Raw genomic sequence first — 23,417 nt, 5'->3', positions numbered from 1 at the left:
AAGGACCCTTGCCCAAAGAGATTGGGGATTTTTAGTGAATCTCCAAGCTAGGGATGTGTGGCCTAGCGTTCTTGTGACAAGATTGCTAGATACCAAGGTCTCCAAGATGTTTTGGCCTAGTTACAACTTCCCACCTAAGCATATGCATTTTTCGCTTAAGATCAGTAGTGCCCCAAAGGAAGTTTCTTTTAAGTTTGTCGATATGCTTATTGACCCCGGCAGGAATTGCAATATATTGCATAGTATGGTTGGGGATGCTATTGAGGGTGGCTCTAGTTAGGATGGTCCTGCTCGCTTGGTTGAGCATTTTGGTTTTCTATCCGAAAAGCTTTGCTTTCATTCGATCAATGATGAATTAGAAATCAGCCTTGGTGGGAGGGTTGTGGAAAATGGGAAAGCCAAGGTACCGACCAAAATTTTCCCTAACATGAATGGTTAAGCTAGAAGAGATATTCTGGGAAACCTCGTTAATGCAGTATTTAGAAAAGAGGATTTTTGACTTGGTCCTATTGATCCTCTGACCTGAGAAGGAGCTGAAAACATCCAAAACCCTTTTAATAGTGTGACAGTCCTTTTGGTCAGCTCTGGCAAAGAGGATTAGGACATCCGCAAAGAAGAGGTGGGAGAGCTTAGGACACGTTCTGTTGATGGCTATTAGGTCCAGTTGAGAGTGTCTACCTCATAATCAATTCTTCTAGAAAGAGGTTCCATACAAAGAATGAAGAGGTAGGGAGAAAGAGGATCACCCTGTCTGATACCCCTTGTAGGAGAAAATAAAGTAGTTTTTGCTCCATTGATCAGGATGGAAATTGAAGAGGTGGAGATGCAAGACATGATGAGCTTAGAGAGGAGAGGAGGAAACTTGAATAAAATCATGGCTTTTCTAATGAAAGACCATTCGATCCTATCGAAGGCTTTTTCAAGGTCAATTTTAAGAATCATGTTGCCTTGTTTACCTTTCATTTTGGAAAAATGAGTGATGAATTCCTGGAAAATTATGGCATTATCTGAGGCCCTTCTATTGGGGAGAAAGCTCGCTTAGGTAGGGCCAATGATTTTATTGAGGAAGGGTTTGATCCTATTGGCAATGATTTTTGAGACGATCTTGTATTGGGTATTACAGAGGTCGATGGGTCGGATGTTCTTCAAGGTGACAACATTTTGGAATTTCGGTATGAGGCATAGGTAATAGGTGTTGACCTCAGTATCCATCTCACCAGAAGAGAAAACTTTATTGCAGAAGAAGACAAGGTGAGAGCTGGTAATATCCCAGAACTTTTGGAAGAAAAGAGGGTGGATACCATCGGGACCCGGAGCTTTAGTGGCCTTGAAGATGAAGACTGCTTTCCTTATTTCGATGAGAGAAGGGATGTTGTCCAGCATAGTGTGAGAGGTGTTTGGAATAGAACTCATAGAGGAAGGATTGGTTGGGGAAGTGCTGGAGGAGCTAGAGTGATCCGTGGTGTACAAAGAACTATAGAAAGAGAGGATAGAGTGCTCAATATCCCCTTGAGTGTACAGCCAGTTGCCCTGATCGTCTTTGAGAGAAAGGATTTTGTTTTTTCTCCTCCTATTAAGGGTCGAGGTATGGAAGAACTTTGTGTTCGCATCACCCTCAGTAAGCCAATTTAGCCTAGATTTTACTTTACAGAATTCACATTTTAACCTAAGAGTTTCCCTATATTGGTTAGAGAGGGAGTCCTCGAGGTTATGAAGAAAGGAGCTAGTAGGATAATGATGGCTTTTCTGGATCCCAGCGAGTCTAGCTAGGAGTCGTTTCTTTCTAGAGAAGATGTTCCCAAAGACCTCTCTATTCCAAGGAATGCATATGCTCTGAAGGGTAAGAATAGAGCTAGTGAGGTCATTACTATTAAGAAAGGCTTGGTTTATAAGGGCGGGGAAGTTGGGGTAGGAGCACCACATGGGTTCTATTCTAAAAGGCTTGTCCTTAGGGGTGGAAGTACCCCCGAGGTTGACCATGATAGGGCAATGGTCAGAGTGGGTTCTAGGAAGGTGAGAGACAGCAGAGTCAGGGAAAAGATGGAGCCATTGAACGTTTGCAAGGCATCTATCAAGACCAACAAGAGATAAAGAAATACAAAAAACCTCATCCAAGAATTCATATTTCTATTGCATAAAAGAGGTGGTATTGACCACCTCTCTTGCAATTACCAAAAAAAACCCTCCACTCCCACTTAATTACATATTATGCCTCAATATATAATAATTTCATTGTTTCATCATAATGGTTTAAATATTTAATATATTCTATTAATTTATATTAATTAACTATAACTACATATTGGAAGTAATTTTTTTTAATTAGCTATCATGTTCAAAACTAATTTGTTAACACGAATCTCAATAATTAATAACTTAAAATATTTAAAAGACATATAAATTTTTTATTGATTCTCATTATTTTAGCAATGCCACATAAATTGAGATAAAAGAAAAAGTATTGCAAATCATAATAATTAACAATTTAAAATATTTAAAAGATATATAAAATTTTTTATTGATTCCCCAAATTGTATCGAAGCCACATAAATTGGGACACAAGGAGTAAATATATTATTTTATAATTACGTAAAAATTATTATAAAATGCAATAATTAACAAGTTAAAATACTTTTTTAAAAATAGATAAAAGTTCTATTTAACTCTCAAAATTTTATCGGTGCACCATAAATCATGACAAAATAAAAAATTATCTTAATTAATTGTAACTAAATATTCAAAGTAAATCAATTTTATTATTTTAATTGACTTTCATATAGAAAATTAATCTTTTTATTTCTTTATATAAGTAAATTTAAATTTTAAAATTATTTCTTTCTTATATAGAAATATTAATATTTAAACTTAACTTTAAATTTTTAAAGTACATAATTAATAAATTTAATTTAATAAAATAAATTTCTAATGAAAATTTTCTTAGAATTTGTCTTGGGTCAATATGTATCAAGTTAAAAAGAAATAAAGAAAAATATATAGTAAAATTTTATTATTGTGAAAGATAAATATAATGTACTATCCAATAATGTTTAATAGTATCAAAATAAAAAGTACTATTTCGGTGAATTATCGATGATTACTATTGGATATGATAAAATTATATTAATTTTTATAGTAATAACATAATCAATCACTCTTAATTAATTATTGTGAGTCATCTAGGTATTAAGAAAATAAATAATATTTAATGAAAAATAAAATAGACATAAAATGCGAAATTAACTCTTAATGTTTTAAATTAAATTTCCGTCTTTCGAACGATGATTTTACTATATCACTCCTTATTATAAGTCATTTATGTATTAGAAAAATAAAATGATATGTCAACATACAATATTTGATTGACTATCAAAATTATATTAGTGTCACATAAATTGAGACGGGACAGAAGAAGATATAAAACAACATATATTATTTGAAAATGAAATAAAAAGTACTGTAAATAAAAATAATTAACAAAAAAAAATTAAAAATTGATTGATTTCTGTTGCTTCAATCGTGATTTTAATATATAACCTGAAATTAATTATTATAAGTCACTTATGTATTGAAAAATTAATAATAAAATTTTTCATAATATTTTAAAAAATAAATAAAAATTACTACATATACTCAAAGGGCAAAAGAGTAAAAACACACAAGAGATAAATGTAGAGAAATCAAGAAGCACCAAATGAATTATTAAAATTTGTAACATTCAACACATTTCTAAATGTTTCCAAATTCTTCTTGAATCAACACATACACATAATAAAAATAATAAATTATAATAATTATATTTTACTATGTCACCCCTAATTAACTATTATGGTCATTTAAGCATTGTGCCACATAAGTTGAAATAGAAAAATATTATAAATCACAATGATCAAAAATTTAAATTATTTAAGAAATATAATTGGCTATCGTCGATACAAAACTCTGGACAAGGAGAGTAACATATATTATTCAAAAATTACATAAAAAGTATTATAAATTACAATAGTTAACAATTTAAAATATCTAAAAATAATTTAATATGTTATATATTTCAAAAAAATTAAATAAAAAATATTAGAAATCACAATAATTAACAACTTAAAAAATTTAAAAGATATAAAATATTTGGTCGACTCTTAAAATTATATTAGTATCACTAAAATTGGAATAGAAGAAAAGTATTATAAATCACAAAAATTAAAAACTTAAATTATTTTTAAAATATAATTGACTATCAATGCCACAAAAATTTGGACAAGAAAAGTAATGTATATTAATTTAAAAATTATATAAAAAAAATATTATAAATTACAATAGTTAACAACTTGAATTATCTAAATGCATATTAAAATAACATATGTTGAACTCATGCTAGATTCCGGATGAATCCTAGAAAACATATGCAATCCTTTTATTAAAAAAATTTATTTAAATAAATTAAAACTAAATAAATAAATAAATATCTTAATGCTGGACCCGTGCTGACGCGGCCATTTTCCTCTAGTTAAAGAAAAATATATGAAAAGTCTCTGACATCATAAAAAATTTCATCAATGCATTATAATTCTAACATATGGTATTGTATTTACAAACAAGAGCTTAAATTTTATAGTTTGTTTAAAATCAATAACTATGTTTCAGTAGTTTATTTTTCGTTTATGTATTTTATACTGATTGATTTATATTTTATTATTTAAAAATAGATTGGGGGAGGATTGACAAGGGTAAACACATCAATATCTTCATTTGAAACTTCTAAAAGTTTAGAAATATTTTATTTTTGGTATAATACATAAATATGATCCTAAACTTGACACCAAATTATAACTTTGTCCTTAAACTTAGATAATAATAATAACAATATTTTAATAAAATTTTCATCTTAATAACGTTTTAATAACGTTAATTTAATATGCTACTACTGCCCTTAATAATGTTTTAATAACGTTAATATAATAACGTTAATTTAATATACTACTACTACTGCCCTTAACAACCTTTTATTAATAACATTAATTTGATATACTACTACTACTACCCTTAATAATTTTTTATTAATAGCGTTTTAGTAACGTTAATTTAATAACGTTTTCATATGTTAATTAATAACATTAATTTATTAATATTTTAATAATGTTAATTTAATAACGTTAATTTGTTAATATTTTAATAACTTTAATTTAATAACTTTAGTTTAATAACGTTTTATTAAAACTATAATTTTTTATTTATTATTAGTATAGTTTCATCTTTGAGCTGAAAATAATGAAAAAATAATAGTGAAAAGTCATTTAAATATATAAAAAGGAATTAGTAAGGGCGTAATAGTCATTTTACCCTTTTTTTTACTGTTGGAACACTCAAATTTTTAGTCCGACGCGCCCAGTTTTGCATGTACAACACATGTTTTGTCACATAGGATCGGAGGTTATATTTGTGCAGTCTTGAATAGTTAAAGGTCATATTTGTGCACTATCAAAGTTTAAGGTCAAAGTTATAATTTGATGTCAAGTTTAGGGTCATATTTATGTATTATGCCTTTATTTTTTCAAGCGCTCATATTTTCTTATATTTATTTTTAATTCAAATATATAAACCTCTCTATATTCGTAGTATTTGTCCGAAAAAATCATGACTACTATAGAGAGGTGCTGCTATACAAATATAGTGTCATTTGATGTTTAAATATCATTTAATTGTTACTAATAAAAATATGAAAAGCTATTAACTGATTTAACCAAAATAATAGCAAAACAGGGAGGTTCCAAAATATTTCTAATTTTTTTTCTTTTTTACCTTGTGATTGTCTGAATCTCTACTCTCAAGTGATTTCTCATGAGATAAAGAAAATTTTAGACATTGAACTTATGTTGTTCTAAAGTACACCGGTTGAAGAACTTAAAAAAGCTTACAATTGATAGTTTAATGATGATTATCATTAATATTTTATTTTATACAGTACATAATATATATTTATAAAATATAAATATCTGAATATACTGTTATAGAGAGGTAATTTACAAAGAATATACTACTATAATAAACGGCATTGTTGTTATAGGTAGAATGTCGTTATAGAGAAGTAGCATTTAACATGAAATCAGTTTTGAAGAAAAACAAATCGCTATAGAAAAATACGTTATAATAACGAATTGTTATAGAGAGGTCTGACCGTATATATCTTTTTGAAGTCGTCTATTCATTGATTAGAATATAATGAGTTTGTTCTTTTTATACATGCGACTTTCTTCTTTAACGTAGAATACACGTGCAACACACGTATCCTAAACTAGTATATTAAAAGTGTGAAAACTCTTAGAAATGTTGTTTGAACTTTTTGTTCTTTATTAAAAGCCTTTGCTTTAGACAAAATCGTCTTTTCACTATTTTTTTCTAATATTTCAAAGTTGAAAACTAATTAAATATATTTATGATAAAACTTTCTCTTATTAGAAGTCAGAACTAATGATTTTTTCTAATATTTAAGTACTAAAAATTAATTAATATATTTATGGTAAAACCTTTTCTAAGTAGAAGTCATCGAAAATAATGGTTTTTTCTAATATTTAAGTGTTGAAAATTAATTAAATATATTTATGATAAAATTTTTTTTATTATAAGTCATCAAAATTAATAATTTTTTTGAATATTTAAGTTTTGAAAATCTATTAATATATTTATGATAAAACCTTTCCCTATTAGAAGTTATTGGAATTAATGACAATTAATATTTTTTTCATTAGTTTAAAGAATTCTAAATCAATTAAATTTGATTTTATGAAAATTCAAAAAATCTAGAAATAAATATAAAAGTGTTAGAATAAGAAAAATGTAAGAAGTGTCAGATTTTAAAATTTTGAAGTATATAATAAGAATGTAATCAATGACTATATCTAATGCTCAAGTCAACACCACTTCCATCACCACAACTTCCAACTGGCATCGACGTCTCGGACATTCCTCCACTCCTATTCTTCATCATATTTTGAAGGTTCTCAATATTTCTTCATCTTTTTTTTTTTCTTGTTGCGATTATTGTAAATGCAATAAAATGCATAAGACCCCCTTTTATAAATCCTAGATACAAAGTTCATCTCCTTTAGAATATATTTATTCAGATGTTTGGGGTGGTGCACCAAAAGTTTCTATTGATGACTTTCAATATTATTTCATAGTTATGGATCATCGTACGAAATATATTTGGCTATTTCCTCTAAAGAGAAAATCTGTTGTTTCAATTGTGTTTTCAAAATTCAAACGAATTTTTGAGAAATTATTTCAAAAGTTCATAATATGCTTTTATTCTGACAATGGCGAAAAATTTCTTCATCCCTATTCATTCTTTGAAGAGAATGCGATATTCCATATTCTCACTCCCCCCTACACACCTAAATACAATGCCACTGCCGAGCGTTGTCATCACCATGTTGTGGAGACATGTATCACATTATTACACTATGCCAATCTTACTCTAAAGTTCTGGTAGTATGCCTTCACTACTGCTGCCTACTTAATCAATAAATTGCGCACCCAAACTTTAAAGGGTGATTCACATTATTTCAGATTATATAATACTCCACAAACTATAACAAATTCTAGGTCTTTGGTTGTTTATGTCATCTATGACTGCGTTTTTATAATTAGAATAAATTACAGCCTCGCTCTACTCCTTGTCTTTTCTTAGGCTATTCACAAAATTATAGTGCTTATAAATGTTATGATCCTGTAAAGTTTTATCTTTATTTATCTCGTTATGTTAATTTTGTGAAACACTCTTTTCTCTATATGTAGCAACAACAGTCATTCGATGTAATCTAAATTTGCTTATTGAGGATAATTCGACTAGTCGTTTTTGGAATTACATTATGTGCTACATGCTATTCATAGCAAAAGAAGAATCTTCAGTATCCCTTTTCAAATTAAAACCAACATTAATGTTTTCCTAATATTTTACCTAATACTTTTAGAATTCCCAATAATCCTTTTCCAACTTTAAAAGGTTTCCTAGAATGTTAGGATTCCTTGTAGCTACCAGCCTACCACTTGTGTTTTAAAAGATTTAATATATTAGTACTCTAAAAACACACTATATATCCAATATATCATCTTCTTTAAAAAAATTCAGTCAGTATAATGGAATTGTAAGTGACGATTATTGTGATGTGCACCAAGACGGGAGTCTTGACATAAGCAGCGTTGAACCAACACCCTACGATCAGTTCTTCATCAAATTCGAGGTAGAATTTCTCAGGGAACAACAAGAAGAAGAAGATGATGATGATGAACACGATGTGTTCCGTTTAGAGAGTACTATCAAAACGGAAATACTTCTGGAGAGACGTGATCGATTGCCCCATAACAATTTACCGTGGCACAACGTTACAAGAATGTTGCATATAATGGGCGTGGAAGGAGATAGACAACCTACGATGTTACGTCAGATATGTTCTTTTGCTGATAAAATTGCCAATGAACCTTATAACAGGAACAAGAAAATACTACCAATGAAAGTTTATATAAGCATTCCTGTCAGTGACTTCATTGAAGAAAGTAGTGAGGCAGTTGGTCTTGATGGCAATGAAGATTTGGAGAAAGTCAAGTTGGGAAGTGAGTGAGTGTGTGTGTGATATGTACCGAAAGATGGAGATGGGAAGTGAAGCAACAAAAATGCCTTGTTCTCATGTGTTCCATGGAAATTGTTTAATGAATTGGTTAGGGGTAAAGAGGAATTGTCCAATTTGCCGTTTTGTGTTGCCATCTTGATCTTAAATAAAAGCGAATTCAGCATCTAGAGTTCACTTGGCCCTTTGTGAACAGTTCAAGAAAGTTGTAAGATTGGTCCTTTCTTTGTTTGTTTGGTTTTTAGTACATCCTTTGAATATTTTGAAAGAAATACAATTTATTTGAGTGTGTCATAATATTCATGCTTATAGATACAGAGCATAGTAATAAAATGTTGTGAAATTAAGAAAATAAATCTATATATTTTGGATTTCATCAATTGATTTGAGCTGATTTCATGGTCCAAGCAGTAAACTTAGAGATGTGAATGCTCTGGGAACCATTGTTGAAGAAATATAAATGGGTTGCACCATCCACTGCTAAATTAGTTGGGTAAACCCTAGCTGTAATGCAAGCCTTTCCTTCTCCACCAAAGCTCTCCACTATTGAGTGATCAATCTACACACACAAAAAAAAAAAACAAGATAAATTAAATAATATTCTCAAATATAAATATATGATAAAATGTTGTCAAATTAAATAATATTCTCAAATTATGAAAAAAAATTAAGTCTACTGAAACCTTTATTGATTTGCACCACTAAAATAGCTTTGGCCCTTTGAGTTGTTACTATCACATGCAAGACAGGTTAAATTTTGCTCCGCCCCGCCCTAAGCAGCCCCAAACTCGTGTTGTCACTTTCGGTGAAGACTATTTTCTCATGCAATTGATCTCTTTTTCTTTTCTTTTTTTTTTTTAAATGAAAAATTGACTTATAATTTTTAAAAAGCAATTTATCATACCAAACTTTTGTATAAAATTTAGTTAATGACTTTTTTTTGGTTTCCCATCCGGTGTTCGGTGCCCGCATTGGAGCCCCGACTAATTCGAATCGCGCGTTGCAGGGCCCATAAAGGTGGCGGCACTCGCAACAGAGTTTTTTATATACCCAAGGTCGAACGCTCGACCTCTGGTTAAGGGTGAAACAGCTTCATCCATTGCTCCACAACCCATGGTGGTAGTTAATGACTTGTTAAACACATACCAAAGTCCTCAGTGACAATTTCTCTCGAAGAGGGTCCACATTCAAGAAGGCTCCATAAGTGGTTTTGTCATAATCACTAGAAGGCAAGTGTGAGGAAGACCTACAACATGGAAAAACGAAAATTCAATCAAGGATAAAAAAAGGCATTAAAATTACATTCATGATGCAGAAATGCAAGGCGGCCATGTACGACAGATCCTTATGGTCCGGCTCATAATACCTGGTCTGGTCACTACACATGAGTACTATAAAATTGTTGTAATCTCCTTTGAAAATTCTGAAGAAAACAGCAGTATATTCTTGTATGTCCTTAGATGCCAAGACTAGCAAACCAAATGGTCCAATCCCACCTTTTACTGATGCACCTTTTATGCTACACACTTGTTGTGGATTTGTCCAATTTCCTTCCCATTTCTCTGCGTTTTCCAACGTTTTAGCTGAAAATGACATTTCTACATCTGCCTGTATTAATAAAAGAAGCAAGCAAAAGTTGTTAATTTCCAACGAACCTCCTATTGGAAATTAGCGATTTTTGATAGTGATTTACTGACTAAGTAAAAATAAAATAGCAAGTCGACTAACATGTAGCTTGATGCCAACCATTCATAACAAGTGAAATTAGTAACCTAAAATCTAAAATATGTTATTTGCTTTAAAATTTATTGATAACTATATTTTCATATTATCAGGTCAATTAAAAGATAAGTAATCTAAAAAACAAGACAAGTACCGTGATAGGCTGAATTAGCTAGTATAATTTTCACACAATAAGTTGTTACAATGATAGGTATATTTTTGTACAATTGAGCGCAAGATATAATTATATGTTTAGACCCTAACAAATCTGATTAATAACCCCCAAAAAACTCTGAAAGTTATTTATCGTGGAAAAATGATGCCATTCAAATTCGTAAGAATAAAAAAAGCAGTGGGTAAATAGACTATATGTGAAATCTCTTTAGTGTTTTTATAATTTGAATTTTTAAAATAAAAATCCTATCTCGATCTCAGCTTACATATTAAAAATATATCGACGGGCAAAAAAGAAATTCTTTACCTGCGCAGCATCGACTTCAGAAATTTCACGTACTGATCCAGGCATAAGCGCTGTATTATCTTCAACAACTGGATTTATTCTCAGCTTTTCAATTTCAACAATTGGCCATTGTAGCAACTGATTTCCAGATTTCTCAAGCCAAATCCTTCTTGGAATTCCTTGAAGACCAGCCCACCCTTTTGCACTATTTATCTCAAGATTATTTACTGATTCATTAACCCATCCAAACAAAATCCTCCTATTAGTAACACTATCGAAAAATGTTTTCGATGCATAGAATTTTCCATAATCATATCGATATCCTAATCCAATATCCAGTGATACATTATCCGGGATAAATATATCCTTATTCGGATTATATGTTCCAACTGTGTAGTAATCAGTGCTCGCTTTACTTGCTTTGAATACATGTTTCATGTTAGGACCCATTGTTGAAGTTTCTAGACCTTTTTCAGTACTCGTTGATACTGGAAAAAAATCAGGACATTCCCACATTCCTGAATTGTTCTGAAAATGTAGCGGATGTTCAACCTGAATCCAATCAATGAAGTTTTTGCTTTTGTATAATAAAGCTACTCCGCTCCCATTTTGCTGATTTCCTACAGCCATTCTCCAGTATCCGTCAGGATTTAACCAAGCTGTTGTTGGGTCTCTGAAATTTTTTCCATCAATTTTGTTCACTGAATTCGGGGTGATTAATGGATTATAAGGCGATTTTACCCATTCAGTAAGGTATGGATCAGCTAAATTTTTGGGGATAGCGAGATTTTGAACCTGATTATCGGAGAAATCTACCCCGGTGTAGAGAATGGCTGGTTTTCCACTGGAGAGAAGAGTTGTTGAACCTGAAAAACAGCCTTTGAAATCGTAAGGCTCTGATCGGAGAAGTGCCGGAGGCTGAGGAGTCCAGTTGACAAGATCGGTTGATGTTGAATGACCCCAGACAATGTTACCAGCTTGTACATCGTAAGGATTGTGCTGGTAGAAGAAATGGTATATCCCCATGTATATCATTGGTCCTGCATGCATAATGGATAAACAAAAGTCCTCGAATCAGAGACGAACCCAAAATTTGAACTGAAGAGTTTAATGTGTTAGGGTTTTTAGCATTAAATCCACTCCGGTTGATAGTGTCCTTGTAATTTCTCAAGTCAGTCTCTTAGGTCAAATGACTTAAACATGATCGACGCACACACACTCATGATGAGAAAATTAACTTGAGGAACTTACCATTTGGATCTGTGGATATCATCGTCACCATATCAAGAAATCGCACATGCATGGACAACAGAAAAAGAAAGAAAAAAAATACATCAGGATAAAATTAACATATAACACAAGTTCAAGCTATATATATGTATTAGCTAACTTGTTATGAAATGGAAGAGAAGTTGATTAAAAGCATTCTCAGTTCGATCGTTCACCATTCATCCAATACTTGGCAGGTTGAAAATGATAACCAGTGCGGTATATCTGATCGGGTGTCTCTACGATACGCGAAGAAGCTTCAAATAATCTAATGTTGCCATTATAACCATGAAGTGAAATGAACACCAAAACTCCAAACCAAACGCTACTAAGATAGCCCATTTTCGTGTTGAAATAATTTATTATATTCAAGGTTACTATATATAAGTTTCACTAAAGGGTGTTAAAGTTCAAACTGGTGGAAATTGTTGAGACATGGTGACTGATTTATAACTTTGCCATGTGCAAGGTTGGTTTATTATTGGTCATAAGTTGAAAAGTAAAAATGGACCATTCTTGTTGGCACGCGTTAAATTAATGATGGGAAGGTAGAAATAAATCCCAAATGAAGTGATCAGATCATTTACACTTTTTTGCCCCTCCTTACAAATAATTTTTTTTTCTCGGAACATAAGTTCATATTTTCTTATTCATAATATCTCACAAATTATATTTGGTATGACTTTATTATAGGCGGAGCTAGCCTATTAAAGGGGATTCGAACGACTCCTCTTCGACACGGAAAATTATATTATTAATACATGATTAAAATGATTTTTATTTATATATTCTAGATGTCGAATCCCCTTCGGTGAGTTTTTCTTCAGATTTTGAACCCCCTAAGCAAAAATCCTGACTCCTGCTCACTCGACATAAGTTCGATTATTAAGAGACCAGAATTAAATTAAAGACCTATCTATTTAAAGAGCAAAATCAAAGACCGATCTACTTTTAAAAGTAAAACTTGTAATTTTATGGAAGGTTACTTGCAGTGATGCAGAGACCATATCTCAAGTTGTGCCTGAATGGGTAAACGGAAAAACTAGACCATTGACCGTGCCCATGACTCATTTTTTGCGGGGCGATATACCAAGTGGGGTCATGTAATACCACTTATACGTACACTAGATGTCGGATCCGTGCAATATATGTTATTTTTTAATCTCAATTTATTTGACATAAATAAAATGTAGATAATCAATCATATTTTTAGTATGCTTTGAATATTCTAAATTTTTAACTATCGTAATTTATAATACATTTTATGTAATTTTTAAATATTACATGTTACTCTCATTGTTCAAACTTTTGTAGCATCGATAACCAATTATACTTTAAAAATAATTTAACTTTTTAAATTATTGAGATTTATAATACTTTTTTTTAATTTCAAATTAAGTAGCACTGATATAATTTGTGTAGTACCCTTTTAAGTATTTTTTTGAAATATATAACAAATTATTTTTTTTAGATACTTTAAACTGTCAACTATTGTAATTTGTAATGTTTTTTAAATGATTTTCAAAAAATACATGTTACTCTCCTTGTCCTAACTTTTGTGGCGTTGATATTCAATTATATTTTTAACTATTCTAATTTAAGTGACACTGATATAGTTTTGAGAGTCAATCAAATATTTTATATCTCTTAAATTTGTTAACTATTATGATCTATAGTATTTTTACGTATTTTTAAAAATATATAATAAATTATTTTTTTAGATATTTTAATTTGTTAAATATTGTAATTTATAATAAATTTTATGTAAATTTCAAATAATATATGTTACTCTCCTCTTCAAAATTTTGTGGCATTGACAATCAATTATATTTTATAAATAATATAAGTTTTTTAATTACTGTGATATATAATATTTTTTCTCCTATTCCAATTTAAGTGACAGTGATATAATTTCGAAAGTCAGCCAAATATTTGTATGTTTTAAATTTTTAATTTATTCGTTATTTTGATTTACGTGAATTTTTTTCATATTTTCTTTTTGAAATATATAACAGATTAAAAAAATTAAGACAAACAAATTAAAATAGATGAAAAAATGAAGGCAATGGAAAGGACCAATGAAGTTGCGCCGAAGAAGGTATATCGACCTCTAAACTTTTTTAGGTGTTAATTATTGTGATGTATAGTATTTTTTACGTATTTTTGAGAAATATTTGGCAGATTAATTTTTTTTAGATATTTTAAAATGTTAACTATTGTAATTTATAATACTTTTTATTATACTCTCTCCATCCAAAATTTTCTAGCATTTATAGTAGATTATATTTTTTAAATAATTTTCTTTTATTATTGTAATTTATAATATTTTTTCTTCTATTTCAATTTAAATGCCACAATGCTTAGATGACCATAATAATTAATAAGAGATGATATAATAAAAGTATAAATAACATAAATACCAATCCTTTTACAAGTAATTACACTCTCTCCCACTTTTTAAATTATTTTACCCTCTCTCCCTATTAATATACACAACAAGCCAACATATACATAGCATTTTGTGTATATGTTGGAATTTTCGTAATATGTTTAGAGAGTTGAGATTTTTTGTATATTGGAAACATAAGTTGTGTACTTGCGTAATTTTTAGATTATAAAATCATGATTGAAGCTGCGAAGTAGACATGTATTGAATGAATTATAATAACTAATTAGAAGTGATATAAAAAAATTAATATAAAAAAATACTTTTGAAAAAAATTAAGTGCATCTCATATAAGACGTCAAGTTAATTTAATATTAAATATTATTAATTTCTTAAAACTTAGATGACTTTATAATAATTTTTTAATATTAATTTTTAATACTTAGATGACTCATAGTAATTAATTAAGAGTGATATAGTAAAATTACGTCGAACCAATTGAAGCAAGGGTGATATAGTAAAATTACGTCGAACCAACTGAAGCAGACATGTAAAAAATGTTTGTTTTATTTTTTTATTAAATATTATTAATTTTTAATATGTAAATGACTTATAATAATTAATTAGAGGTGATACATTAAAATTACGATTGAAGCAGCTGGGGAAACAATTCTCGAATAATAATAGATGGAACTTTGAGGAACTTAGTAGTCATTTTGAAAACTATCCTTTTATTAAATATTATTAATGTTATAATACTTAAATGAAATAATTTATAATAATTAATTAGGAATGATATAGTAATATCACGCTTGAAGCAGCTAAAGCAGCCAGGACAATCCTAAGCTGCTCAATATTGCCGCTTTTATTATAGAGTAATAATATACATATAGTAATCAAAACAAAAAAAAATATTAGACATAAATATATATAAAAATGATTTCGTTTATCATTATAGTGATGTATTCATATGTTCACACTTCTTTAAATGTTGACATCACTTACGAAAATTCTTGCATACGCATGTTATAAGACATAAGTTGGCTCAACCTTGTATCTGCGTATAATTTTCACCAAACAATAAAAATATTACATAGATTTCAAATCCGTTAAATAGAATTCTTACACCTACAAAATTTAAATCATGTATCCGCCTCTAACTATAAATGTGCCAAACTGCTCATGACAAACTAGTTGAATGGTTGGCAGATCTTATTGAATAAGGTTCCTTTTTCTGATATTTTGGGTTTAAAGTTTAAACGTGTTGAATTCTCTGTAGTTGCTTGAACTGGGAATGGACTATATTTACCTTTACTTCACTTTGCATTGAATTGAAAAAATATATAAATACAGGACCACGATTAGAAAATTCTAGCACCATTTTCACCACACAACAGCAACATTGGGTGAAATAATTTTCTACTGTTTTCTCGTTTTAATATATGGGCTACTTTTCCCTACTCGATAATAAGATTGACTAATTTTAAGAAAATGTTTATATAGTTCGAATTTTTAAAAATGAAGTATACTACGTAACTTGAGACAGAAAAAGTAATAAACACTAAACACTGGAAAAACTATCTTTTGTATATTTAATTTAACATATATAAATTAATATTGTGCGTATGGAATGGGTTGGAAATCAATAACATATTCTTGATTTCTTTATTAATGAATACTTCTCCCATGCCCCAATTGCATCTCTAGGTTAAGACAAAGTATGAATACTAATTTTTAATTCATTCTTACGTCAGTTTGACTTTGGAATAAATTAAGACATATAACGACTACGGTTTACTTTCTAGAATGTCTAACTAGATAATATAAATTTGATTTTAACTTTAAAAGCAGGTCATTCAAAATCTAGACGAAGACCATAAGCAAATGAATAGTAATACAAGAACAAAAAAACTCGATAAGCAAATAACGATTAGAAAATAATAAATATATTTAACTTTACTCGAGTGACGTGTAGCAAAGACATACAAGGAAATATGAAAATAGCTTCGATAATGGACCAAATGGGGAAGTGAAATTGAGATTATTCAAGCAAGAGGAGGTAAAATCAACTTCTGGACCTCTGGTTATGTTTTAAATACTTCTAAAGTGTTGATTAGTATATTTTAACTAAGAATTACATATATACATAAATTTAAGTTACATAATTACAAAAAATCCCCAATTGGTAAAGTAATTACACAAATCCCATAATAATTTCAAAAATTCCTTTATTGGGTATTTTCTCTCTCATCAACATTATACATGTAACAACAGGTTTCATCCTTCCGTCTTTTACTCCCTTATGCTCCCATTATCAAGCCGTTATTTACTCCATTTTTGAAACCCCTCTTTTTATGGCATAGTTGAAGTAAAATCTACTTGTGGTTATCAAATTGTAAGTTATTCTTGTTTTTAATATTGTACTTCATTAATTTTTTGATTTTTTTTTCAACTTTTCCAAATCAAGGGTTTTTCCTTTTTTGTTTTTTTGCATGTTCAAATTATAGTATTGTTCAATCTTATTCAAGTAGTTCGTCATTTCGTTATTTTTCATATGGTACAAGTTAGATCTGAGATTTTCTTGTTTTTTAGTTCGATTTTACAATACTGTTAACTTAAATTAGTGTTATTTGGTAATGGATAATCCTCCAAATTTTAGTTTAGGAATTACTCAGTTAGATGCAACTGTACAAGATATTCCACTTGGATTTGTTCCTGTTACATTTGATGAACAGGATCCTGATTAGGCAGAGAATATCAAAACACAGAAACGACCCCGTTACAATGAAGAAATTGACGGATAAGGTTGCTTTTAAATCGAAGAAGTCTACTTCAAAAGCAAGTAAAAAGAAATTTGACAATTCTGGCCGACCACGTCTGCTGAAGATATTTACTATGAGTGTATGTGTAATTTGACACATGTATAATATTACACCATACATTAGTGTTTCATCAAAGGAATGTATAATATAGTTGATCTGAAATATTATTGTAAAGGTTATACATTCTTATAAAGCTGATATTAATTTTTGAAATGTATAAGTTACCTCATACATGTGTATTTTCTGTTTATGTTTTGGTCTGTCATAATTTGTTAGATGTATGCATAACCATCATACATTTGTATATGTTGTTTAATTAGGGTACTCTTTGAAATTTTATATGTATAAGTTACCCTCATACATGACTAACTGTTTAATTGTCAATGTATAATTAACCCTCATACATGACTAACCATCATACTCTTTGATTTATGTTATGAAAGTATAAATGAACATCATACATGACTAACTGTTTAATTGTCAATGTATAATTAACCCTCATACATGACTAACAATTTAATTGTCAATGTATAAATAACCCTTATACATGACTAACTGTTGTTTAATAAGTAACCATCACACATGTTTTACTGATTATATTAATTTTCAGATGTAGAAGTTAACATTATACATGTGTTAGTGTAGTGTATATTTTAACCTTATACAGTTATAACTTACCCATCATACATGACTAACCATTGTTTAATGTTAGTCTGATTTATGTTATGAAAGTATAAATGAGCATCATACAATCTTTAACTGTTAGCTAATTATGTTATATTTTTTTTTTCAGGACATGAAATACCGAATTAACAAAATCCCACCTCACCCATTGCATATGGGGAACTTATGTAACTGTGCTTTCGGGGAAGAGATAAAGGAATATTTTGGAGAAAATGTACTGGAAGTATTTAGAAATATAATTTTTGGTATATTTCTGGATTTGCCATGGTGCAATTGGATAGGACAGATTTCAAAATGCCTACTCATGCTTGAAATTCAGCAGGATAACAAAGACGAGCTTCATGTTTGGGTACAAGGGGAAATCCTCAAATTCACAATGCTTGAGTTCGCCATTATAAGCGATCTGAAGTGTACCGGTAATATTGATGATTATATGTATACTTCATCATCTAAATCAGCGTTGATGTCGAGGTATTTTTTCAACAATATAGGAGCAATAACTCATTCAAAACTGATAACACGGGTGCAGAATGGAAACTTTGATAACGCTGAAGATGCTCTGAACCTGACGATATTGTTCTTTGTTCATACATTCATGTTTTCTCAGCATAAGGAAGCACCAATAAGTGTTGCGCACTTTCAGATTGTTGAGGACGGTCGGTACATTCACTTTCCGTGGGGGAAGGTCACAATTGAAAAGTTAATGAGTTCCTGACAACAGGATTTCAGCACTGTGAAGCAGTTATATTCATTGGGTGGAATGTCGCACGTTCTAAATGTTTGGATGTTTGAGTGCTGCTCCGAAATAGAATAAAAAACTGTTGTCTGTCAGAGAAATGCTATTCCCAGAATACTAAACTGGTCGGTGCAGTGTATAAGGCCTAAGTATGAATCTTTTATGTCTGGCATGTTCACTAAGATAATTCTTTAACTTTATACTTATTTTGTTTATCCACGTCGTTTTATTTATGCGCAAATATTTTATTTTTTATCATTCTTTCTAGCATTCTTACAAGAATATACAACCTACAACCGATGAAGTTAGCAGATTGAATTTGTCCTTTTCAAAAGATTTTGAGATATGTGATCCAACAACTTATGCTTCGACATCTGATTCGGAAAAGTTGAAAAGGATAGCAGTTGTACTTCAACAACGTGTTGGTACCATTGTTGAAGAATTTGGTGATTTCAGCACTATACCGCCGTGGGAAATCCCCATAAAGGCTGGTTTTGAATCAACTGACCAACCTTTGAAGAAAAGAAAGACTGTCATGTTTGATCAAGAAAAGCAAGCGGTGATGGATGGTGATACATCTGAATGTGGTCATACAGTACATCATGAATCTGATTTGTATCGTGAAACGCATAAGGATGCACAAAAAAGGGAGAAATTGGTGTATCTGAAATTCAACATCATCATCATATAGAAATTGATGTTTCTCTGTAGAGTCACCAGCACAAGTCTGTTCCTTCATCATCCACACAGCCTGAAGGGACTTCTAAATCAAGTTTAGATGGTGATGAAATAAATAATTACATCAACAAATGTGTAAGTTTAGTTTCTTCATCGTACATTTTATCAAAATAGAATGATGTGTTTCTACTAACTTTTTTTTTCCTTTATGTGATAAGTTTGCTGAAAAGATGGCCGAACTGGTTACACTAATATCAAAAATACATGTTGAGGTTGTCAAAGCATTGAAGAATGAACAAAATAAGCAATCACAGGTATAACAACTTAATTTCATTATATTTTTCATAACGTTGATGAAATCTTCATACATTCAGATTTTTGTTGTTATACAGGAGGACAAAATTGATGAACAACAACAAAGTCAAGAAGACGAATCCAACAAATAGGAGAGACAACATAAATCTGATATTCAGGTACTTTTTCTCACTTATGTTGTTCTTTTACTATAAATCAACATACTTACCTTATCAAAAATAAATATTTTTTTTAAATAGCATGAATATTATGATAAGGGATCACTAAACGATATGAAAGTGTATCGTGATGCGGAATCTAATAAGCAACACCTTCTTGAAGATCAACAATTGCTGGTATTTTTTTTCTGAACACTTGTTACGTACTAAATTTGTGCAGTTTTAACTTTTCATCATACATTAAGTTGAATGTATAATGATCAGTTATACATTAAACTTTCTACATTTTCCTTCAGCAAAACACATGTTATTTATGAATTTCTTTGTTAATAATAATGTCATTTACACTTACTTAAACTACATCATTCAAGAATCACCGAAAATAAGTTTATGAAGAATTATTAATTGAAGCGACTTGTAATTTAATTTTGGATGTGAATGCGGCCGATAAGGACGCAGGTCATGAGGATAATTTTGAAAATGAGGACTGTTCTGATTTGCAAGCTTTGGAGGTATCTTTATGTACACTATATTTATCTTTGGAAAAAAGGATATTAACCTTATCGGCTGAATATATAGTTGTATCGATCTTGACGCTTTCAATATTTAAACATTTAAAAAACCCTCATACATGACTAACTGTTGTTTAATAAGTAACCATCACACCTGTTTAACAGATTATATTAATTTTCAGATGAATAAGTTAGCGTTATACATTTGTTAATGTAGTGTATATATTAACCTTACACAGTTATAAGTTACCATCATACATAACTAACAATTGTTTAATGTTGGTTTGATTTATTTTTATGAAAGTATAACTGAACATCATACAATTAGTAATTGTTATCTAATTATGTCAATGTATAAACATCCATCATACATGACTAACAGTTTAGTGATCTAGACTCTTTCAATATTTTGCACATTGTTTAACAGTTGTCTTAGTAAATACAGATTTTTATCTACATGCAATTTGGATAATGATAATTAACACATAAATAATAGGATGAGCTTATGGCATATGAAGAAGAATATAGCGATGAAGACTTGGGAAAAAAGAACATTTCAGATGTAGAAGATTTGCCGGTATTCTTATGTCCCTAATATTGTTTATTACTACTATAAGTTTCTATACACATGTAGTTTCTTCTAACTTCTTCATATTAGGACCGTTAAATCTACATAAAACATTCAATTGAATGTATCAAGAACAGTCATACATCCAACATACAAACTTTTTTCATTTGTAGTTCATGATTAACATCATACATATTTATGTTTTTAATGCCATAAAATCGTTTGTGCATCAAATATTACATCGTTTGTTACTACTAATATATTTATATATTCAAATACACCCATTACAGATAGAAATTTCTTATCACGGGTGTAAAACTTCATCACAAACTTTTACATTATACATTGAATAAATGTTAATACACGATAATTGTTATTTAATTTAGGATGTGAATCTAACCTCTAAAGAAGATGTTACTAAAGTGAATTTGAAAAATCAGGAATCTACTGATGTGACAGATGTCCAGGTATTTTTTTTTTCGCTTAACACTTACTTTTTTTTTTTTACACAAAATATCGTTCGATGTGTTTGACCTTGTAAAAGTACGTATTTGGGACTTAATGTTATTTTTCTGGTGCATATCAAATTTTTTCTATGAATTTGAACCAACTGGAATTTATTGATTTTTTTCTCTACTGCATTTCAATTTTTTTCTGATATTGATGTTGCCATGATTTCTAACATAAATGTTGTAAGCATTATTATAGTTACACTTTCAGATATTCTATGTATATATTTTAACTCTTTATGAGTTCACGTAGGATGAAATCGGTGGGACAATAACTGATTCAATACAATTAGCTGTAGATACACTTTTATTTGATCTGTCAACACCTTCGACTAAAAAGTCATTGGATGTTGGTGCTTCAAATAAAATGATCGAAAGACACTGGGACCTTCCAGACAGTTAGATTCCACCTAACTTTCCTGATGCTCAGGTTCAGGAGCTTCAAGCCTCAAAATCAAAAGCACCTGGCAAACAAGAAAGAAAAAAGTCGAGGGTTTTAAGGTCACCATACATTTTAAAGCATGATTCTGGCTCTAAGGATGCTGTTGATATCGATAAAGAGGAGAATCTGAAGTATGCTTTTGATGGGTATAACATCAACCAAGATTTTCCTAACAAATTGATGATTGATTACTCCCAGTGGATTGCCATAGGATTGCTGAAAACTCATTCTGCCAAGTAAGAAATTTGGTATTATATTTTTGCCTAACAATACTTTGTCATCTTAATCTTAAGGGTTACTGTCATGTGTAATCAATGATTATTTTTTAGAAAAGATATGGACAACCACTATCGAGTAAATGCTTCTAGGTTAGGTTACAGACAATTGGACTTTGTCGTTGCATACCCATAGTCAAAAAATTGGTTTTACTTGATGTCCGAACGCAAGACATGCTGGAACGATGAGGTAACTTATTCTAACTATTATCCATATCATAAGTTCTTTTGCTGATACTTAATATTCAATAATAGCATAACATAGCATACATGAAAATGTATGTATAATAACATATTATACATGTTAGCCAATGTATAATAACATATCATACATGCAATATTTTCCATTATAATTTCTTCAAGTTTAACCAACATGTCATGTATAATACCATGTAACTACAGTATAGCTGTATATCATACATCTACTCAACAATTAAGGTTGAAGCTACTTATTTCTTTGATTCGTTTTTACTATTTTACCCTGTTTTCACTTGTAGCATTTAGATGTGATCTTCTACCACTTGAGAAAGAAATCGAAGATTCAGCTGGGTGATAATTATAGATATACAACGACAAGCTGCTTCTTTAAAACATATGTTGAGAAGACACATACTCACTATTATCCAGCGGAACCGGCAGTTGACCTATCCACGCAACAAGACTATGTAGAATCAATTATGGTGGCTAAGAATGAAGATGCTATTGCTAATATAATTCAGGAATTTTGTATGCCTGCTGGATTACCATGGCATATGGTTAATGAGGTATATGTTTCAATTAACTGCGGTAAAGAATTTTATTTTGTATTAGCCGTGATTGCTTTGAAGTAAAGATTAATATGTGTGTATGACTCACTGTCAGATAAAAGGAAAAAAAGAACCTCCAATTGAAATACAAAAGCTTGCAGTTATGCTTCCAACTTACTTGTCAGACAATGACTTTTATGATAAAACCAAGCGAACTAACTGGACATCACTTGAAGCTTACAAAGGAAAGATTACTCAGCAAACTGGTCTTGTAAATGAAATCCCATTTAATGTTGACTATGTGTAAAATATCCCATAACAAGCGTCTGATAGTTTGTAAATAAATTACAGTTTATTTTTCATGTATAATAATGTTAGAATTGATTTACTGATTATTATTATTATTTGTTTTTTTCAAAGCAGGGACTGTGACGTATTTGTGTGTGCCTATGCAGAAATATTAAGCGAAGAACTACAAGTTCATTCATGTGGATTTGATTCTGCATGTCAATGTGAA

At 30.0% G+C, this 23,417-nt stretch overlaps 1 protein-coding gene across 1 annotated transcript; it reads right to left on the bottom strand.

Annotated features, from left to right (window-relative positions):
- Positions 1-8,876: 8,876 nt before the first annotated feature.
- On the bottom strand, positions 8,877-12,514 carry LOC107861717 (beta-fructofuranosidase, insoluble isoenzyme CWINV1). The gene is made up of 6 exons (XM_016707052.2): positions 12,246-12,514; positions 12,052-12,060; positions 10,822-11,840; positions 9,985-10,226; positions 9,765-9,864; positions 8,877-9,177 (listed from the first exon to the last, which is right to left on the bottom strand). The coding sequence occupies exons 1-6, from the start codon at positions 12,409-12,411 to the stop codon at positions 8,995-8,997; spliced, it is 1,719 nt and encodes a 572-aa protein (XP_016562538.2). The 5' UTR covers positions 12,412-12,514; the 3' UTR covers positions 8,877-8,994.
- Between the last annotated feature and the right edge of the window lie 10,903 nt (positions 12,515-23,417).

This window comes from Capsicum annuum, chromosome 3 (assembly GCF_002878395.1).
Source record: "Capsicum annuum cultivar UCD-10X-F1 chromosome 3, UCD10Xv1.1, whole genome shotgun sequence".
In the NCBI taxonomy this organism is placed as follows: Eukaryota; Viridiplantae; Streptophyta; class Magnoliopsida; order Solanales; family Solanaceae; genus Capsicum; species Capsicum annuum.
The sequence above is the reverse complement of the archived record's forward strand: the minus strand, read 5'-3'. Positions and strand labels throughout refer to the sequence as shown.

Coding starts and splice junctions, on each gene's coding strand:
- LOC107861717 (XM_016707052.2), bottom strand. CDS start 12,411: ATGGGCTATCTTAGTAGCGTTTGGTTTGGAGTTTTGGTGTTCATTTCA. Junction 9,865..9,984: donor ATGTGTAGTGACCAGACCAG/GTATTATGAGCC, acceptor TCCATGTTGTAG/GTCTTCCTCACACTTGCCTT. Junction 9,178..9,764: donor AATTGTCACTGAGGACTTTG/GTATGTGTTTAA, acceptor TTGTGTGTGTAG/ATTGATCACTCAATAGTGGA.